Below are 5,774 nucleotides of genomic sequence, written 5' to 3' on the forward strand. Positions count from 1 at the left end.
GGGTAGAAGCTCTCATGGCTGGGCCGGCCTTTCCTCCAAGTTGCTCCTGCCTCTCCCCAATGGCTCTCTCTTTCCCAGTCCCTCAGCCATCGCCACCCCAGGGCCGGTCCCTACCCATCTCCAGGTACTCATCAAACAGCCCCTTGAAGGCCAGCAGCTGGTGGTCCATCACCCAGGGAGCCCATTCAGCCAGGACCGACTCCCCCTCCTCGCCCACTGCTTTGGCAGAGATCCTCCAAGTTGCTCCTGCCTCTCCCCAATGGCTCTCTCTTTCCCAGTCCCTCAGCCATCGCCACCCCAGGGCCGGTCCCTACCCATCTCCAGGTACTCATCAAACAGCCCCTTGAAGGCCAGCAGCTGGTGGTCCATCACCCAGGGAGCCCATTCAGCCAGGACCGACTCCCCCTCCTCGCCCACTGCTTTGGCAGAGAGGAGCTTCTGCTTGCGCCACCAGCGACTCAGCTTCCTGGGGGATGAGACGGGCCATGTCCCCCGCTGCAGCCACCCAGTACCGCTGAATGCCCCCTTGGCAGAACCTGCTGTGCGATGGCCCCTGACGAGCCCCGCCGTACTCACGGGATGGCCACCTCCTGCACATTGTTGATGATCTGCTTCCCCACCATGATGACCAGCAGCTCCTGCGCCAGCTCGATCAAGCACCCACCTGGGCTGCACTGTGGGGAAAGAGGGTCCAGCTTATGGGGATCAGTGGACCCCAAGCATGGGAAGGTCCCTGCGGTGGCTGGGGGATCAGGTATCACCCAGTGCTCACCTCCTCATTGCGGACCCCTAGAAAGCTCAGGTAGTTGCCAGGGAAGCCAATGAACCTGTGGGACCCACAGCCAAGCCATAAGCAGGGACCCCAGGCACTGGGCCCAGGGATGTGCCTGGGGAAGGAAGGGGCTTTTTCTGGTGCCCCAAGAGCTCTTCCTCTACTCCCTTGCCAAGGGAGACAAATGGGGGCTGCAGGAGACAAGAAGACCCCCTGCTCCCCACCAAGGACTTACTTGCCCTTGAAGAAGGCGATGTAGATGGGCGAGGAGTACAAGGTGACGAACTGGAAGACGAACACTTTGAAGGTGAAGGCGTCCTCGTACTTGGTCTGGGTGCGGTGCATTTCTGCTGGGGTGGAGTGCAGGGATGTGGCCCTGCACCACTCCAGAATGCTCTTCCACATCGGTGCAGGAGTCACCCCACATGGCTCAACTCTCACCAACCACCTGCAGCCCAGGGTCCCCAGACCCACTGTGGTACCATGGAGGCACCTGCCACTCATCCAGTTTGGACCAAAAAATAATCCTCCTCCCTTCCACTCAGTACAAACAGACTTTGTGTCCCATTAAATACAACAAAAATATCCCACACACTTTACTCCCCCAAATCTCAAAAGTTAGCTTGGATATTACCATCCAAAACCCCCAAAAGTTAAACCCTACACTCATTTTATTTTTAATTTCTGCTGCCAAAACACTTTTCCCTGAAGGCCTTTTTTTCCCAGCTCTCCTCTATCAAGCCATTGATTCCCCTGGGCTTGGGGCTCAGCCCTTACCAACTGCTCCCTCCCATCACCATCCAGCTTGCAAGCCCCTTGCCAGCTTACCCCATTTGGTGAGGAAATGAGCCAGGGAAATGTAGATCTTGGAGAGGATGAGGATGAAGATGAGGTTCACCACCGAGCTGGTGATGCTGGCGATGCGGGATGCCTACAGGGAGAGGCAGCACACAGAGCAGGAAGGGTGGTGAGCGAGCCCAGCACGCACAGCAGGTCCCAGCGTGGCTCTGGCCACCTCTTACCGAAGCTGCAAACCATAAGGAGCCTGAGTTGGAGAGGAGGATGGCCACCACTGCCCGGTAGAGGATAACGGAGACCAGGAACATCACCACTACAGCAATCTGCAAACATCGTGTGAGCAGCTTGTGTTGGGACAGAAAACTACTGTTAACCCAGGGCACTGGGAGTCATTGAATGGTTTCGGTTGGAAAAGACCTTTAAGATCATTGAGTCCAACCATTGAACCAGCCCTAAGCCCGCCTCTAGACCGTGTCCCTAAGCACGAGTCCCAGGGGAGCTAAGCCTGGGTGCAGCTGGTGGAGACCCACAGGTCTCACCATGGGCCAGGGACACCTGTGTTTATCCCCAGCAGATGTTGCTCCAGCCCATGCAACCTTACCATCATTATAATGACCATCGAACCAGCCAAAATGCGGTGGAGGCGTCTGCGCTTGGGAAAATACGGCTCCTCCGCCCCCGTTATTGGGTTTGTTATCGTCATTGGAGCTGTGGCCGTGAACTGGGGCCGTGGCCGCTCCTGGGAAAGAGGAGGAAAGGCATCAAGGGCACTTGGTGGCTTTGGTCCATGCAGTTTTGGGAGGCACCGCAGAGGGCCAGCCCCCACCTCAATGTCCTCGAACTCAGAGCAGTCCCAGTGGAGAGCCAGGGACGCATTGGTCCGCTTCCAGAACTCCAGGAACAGCACTCCCCACAAAGACATGAAGATGCTGAAGAAGACGGTCCCACCGTGGTCAAAGAGCCGTCCCGCCTGTGGGCAGAGTGGGGCTGAGGAACGGGCAGAAGACCAGGCAGGGTGTGGGGGCTGCCGCGGTGGCCTAAGCTGTGGGGCAGGCAGGAGGGAAGGTGGAAGGGGCCACCTGGGAGCCTTCACCAGGGAGGGAGAATGAGAAGATAGGTGTGAAAGGAAGCACTGGGGCAGCGGGGCCAAGGCAGGGAGATGGACTGGGATGTCGTAGGCCAACCTTGGGATGGAGATCTCCAACTTGGTCCTGAGCTGCCCACCAGGCCCTTACCATAAAGGCACTGCAGATCTCAGAGAGCTGCCAGTAGGGACAGGTCTTGCAGAGGGGACACATTCGGTACCGCTCCCCGCTCCCACAGATCTCCTGCCTACGGGCACGATAGGAGCAGCCAGCCGCCTGCTGGGGCTCAGCCTCGCCCACCGCTCCATTTGGAGCATTCACTGGGTGTTTTGTACCCAGGGCTGTGGTTGAGCCCCAGCAGTCAGCCAGCATCCGCACACTGGGGTGCAGGGACCCCCCCAGCCATGAGCGCAGAGGGACCATGGCCCCGGGGAAGGGGTGAGCAGGGAAGTGGGGGGTGCACTTACGAAGGTACATCATGGAGCATCAGGAAAATGCCAGTGATGAACACCACTGTCCCCACCACTGCAGCCGGCAGGAGCCATCCTGTGTAGAAGCCTGGAGACAGCGGGGATGGGGGTGTGGGTCCTGCTGGCCTCTGCCATGGCCACCGAGCCACAAGCGGCTACAGACACTGAAGGTGACACATGCCCATGCCCAGCATGGCACCAGCCTAAAGCCACACGGGGTTTGGAAGACCTGAGCTGCAAAGGACCCGCCAGGCTCTGGCCAGTCCTTTTAGAGCACATGGGACACGGCTCATGGTGCCACCACTCGCCACCCTCGAAACGCAGAGCAACCCAGGGCAGAGCCGCATCCGCACTCTGGAGCGGCCGCAAGCTGCCAGCAGCCCCTTACCCTGGGGCAGAGGAGCCGTTCCTGAGGGCTACGGACAGGACTTACCCAGCCAGGCAAAGTAGAAAGCCACCTTCTCCCCGAAGTACTGGCGGACATGCTCCAGCGGCTGGTACTTGCTCCACTTCCCCCAGCTGGCCCAGTACTGGAAGAGGATCTGGCGCTGGCTGAGGCTGCCGGACACCAGCTCTTCTGGCCGTGCCTTGTAGGGACCCTGCGGGGAGGGGCAAGGTGGGCAAGGGGCTGGTGGGGTTCACAAGGTGGCCTCCTGGGGATGCGGAGCCTTGCCTCATGCAGTGGAAAGGCGGCAGTGAAGACATTCTCACTCAGCAGCCGGTCCACCCCCATGTCCCGTTCCCTGCAGGGGCCGTACTGCGTGGTGACCAGGATCTCATAGAGCTGCCAGGGACAGGAGGGGTGAGGGGGGGCTGCAGTCGACAGTGGGAGGGGTCCTCACCATCCATCAGCTTTTGTGCTACCAGCTCCAAGCCTAATTCCCAAATACTCAATGGCAGGAAGAGGGTTTCAACCCAAGCCTTTTAATCCCCTGGAGACCCAGTCTGGGATCTCAGAGACCATGACCATGCATGACAGTTTGCCCCCTCCCAGTAACCCCCTTAGACCCAGCAGCCCATCCAGGACTGGGGAAGGGAGGCCACAGCAGCCCCAGTGCTCACAATTTGGTGCCGCTGGGTGGTGGAGAAGAAGGTGTCCTGCTCATCACTCCCCAGGAAGCTGGAAGTGCATGGAGGAGCAGCTCAGCAGAGCCTGGTGCTGGGCCAGAGGGGTGCAGCACCCCCTCCTTGCAGTGCCCCCCAGCTGGGGGTCACCTCCTGGCACGGCCCCACTGAGGTGCTCACCAGTGCAGCTTGTTGGCCTTGAACAGGCAGGTGTAGTGGTCCAGCGTCGAGTTGGGAACCTCCTGGGCCACCAGGTTGGGGATGCCCAGGCGCCGCAGCACGCTGGCCGACCAGGGGGAGGTCTGCCTGGGCAGCGCCTGTGCGGGCAGCGGGAATGGCTCAGGAGGAGGGAGTGGGAGTGAGATGGCAGCAGAGCCAGGCAGGGAGAGTGCCTGGGACATGAGAGTCAGGGCTAGGGCAAGAAGGAATGGGGCAGTGGAGGAGAACGGCAGAAGGGGACCAAGGTGGGATCCCATAACTGCATGGGAGAAGACGGGGGACTGCTGGGTCCACTGGAAAGCAAGGAGACTGCAAATGCCATCAGAGATGCACAGCAAGCCCAGGCTGTCACCCAGGGCACAAGGCACCGTCCCTCGTTGCCTGGGGCACCGCTGCACCCACCTGCAGCGGCACACGGAGCTGCAGCTCCTCGGCATAGTAGCAGAGCAGGTCCCAGGGCGCACTCAGCAGCAGATAATGCACCAAGGTCTTCTCCAGGCGGACCAGGTGCTGTGGGGAGATGGGGACCCAGTGGAGAAGCCCACCCCACCCTATGCTCCCCTCCCATGCAAGGGCCCCACTCCATTCACGAAGCAGGGCTGTGGTTATCACAGCACAGGGAGAAAGCTGAGGTCAGGTCCCCGGGTACCTTCTCCATGTGGATCCCAGCAGCGTGCAGCTTGTCCAGAAACGCCTTCCGCCAGGTCCTGTGGGTGGTGGTGGATGTCTCCTGTGAGCCCCCGCTCTCACAGCTGTCCTGCTGCCCGCTCTGCTCCCACGGAACAGATTCCCACACCAGGACAAAGTCTGTGGCAAGGGAAGGGAGCTTGTACCCCATTCTCCTCAACCCAGCAGGCCCTATCGAGCCCCAGCCTTCCTGCCCAGGTAGAAAGGAACCGACCTCAAGGACCATCCCGTGTCCCTCACCTATCCTGGTGGAGCCATCACTGAAGACGTTGGCTGGGCTCTTCTGGTTCAGGGCTGCGTGGTTGGGCTGGAAAGGAGGCACCCGGGGTGACGAGAGCCACGATGCCCCCTCAGCTTGACTGCAAGGGGCACAGACCGCAGCCACCTACCTGGGTGATTTCAATGGCCTCCTCGCTCAGGCTGCCATAGCGAGTGCCTCTGCTGTCCCACCCCACCAGGCTGCAGTGGGGATCGTCCGTGGTTCTCCTCCACTGCATGGTGAACCTTCACGCTCCTTCCTCCTGCTGCTGAGAAGCAGACCAAGAAAACTGCGGACACCCCCCAGTCTCACCACCTTTCCCAGCAGTGCCAGAGCCCTGGCACTGGTGACATGGCCAGCCCCGCTTCCTTCTCTGCTGGCCCCTCAGCTCCTGCCCACGCCTGGTAAGACCTGAGACC

General features: G+C 60.4%; 1 protein-coding gene across 1 annotated transcript in view; it reads right to left on the bottom strand.

The window, feature by feature from the left end:
* The window catches only part of ANO7 (anoctamin 7), a 7,328-nt gene extending 1,735 nt beyond the window's left edge, over positions 1–5,593 (bottom strand). Inside the window, exons 1-19 of the mRNA XM_010182962.1 lie at positions 5,486–5,593; positions 5,337–5,403; positions 5,059–5,216; positions 4,812–4,919; positions 4,371–4,507; positions 4,188–4,245; positions 3,799–3,909; positions 3,559–3,724; positions 3,123–3,213; positions 2,806–2,902; positions 2,397–2,540; positions 2,172–2,309; positions 1,795–1,893; positions 1,601–1,703; positions 1,008–1,119; positions 773–827; positions 577–674; positions 315–466; positions 115–216 (exon numbers count right to left, since the gene is read on the bottom strand). Of these exons, the coding sequence (XP_010181264.1) occupies positions 115–216; positions 315–466; positions 577–674; positions 773–827; positions 1,008–1,119; positions 1,601–1,703; positions 1,795–1,893; positions 2,172–2,309; positions 2,397–2,540; positions 2,806–2,902; positions 3,123–3,213; positions 3,559–3,724; positions 3,799–3,909; positions 4,188–4,245; positions 4,371–4,507; positions 4,812–4,919; positions 5,059–5,216; positions 5,337–5,403; positions 5,486–5,593 (2,104 nt within the window). The remainder of the gene's footprint in view (positions 1–114; positions 217–314; positions 467–576; positions 675–772; positions 828–1,007; positions 1,120–1,600; positions 1,704–1,794; positions 1,894–2,171; positions 2,310–2,396; positions 2,541–2,805; positions 2,903–3,122; positions 3,214–3,558; positions 3,725–3,798; positions 3,910–4,187; positions 4,246–4,370; positions 4,508–4,811; positions 4,920–5,058; positions 5,217–5,336; positions 5,404–5,485) is intronic.
* Between the last annotated feature and the right edge of the window lie 181 nt (positions 5,594–5,774).

Source organism: Mesitornis unicolor, unplaced genomic scaffold (genome assembly GCF_000695765.1).
Source record: "Mesitornis unicolor isolate BGI_N332 unplaced genomic scaffold, ASM69576v1 scaffold32014, whole genome shotgun sequence".
NCBI lineage: Eukaryota > Metazoa > Chordata > Aves > Mesitornithiformes > Mesitornithidae > Mesitornis > Mesitornis unicolor.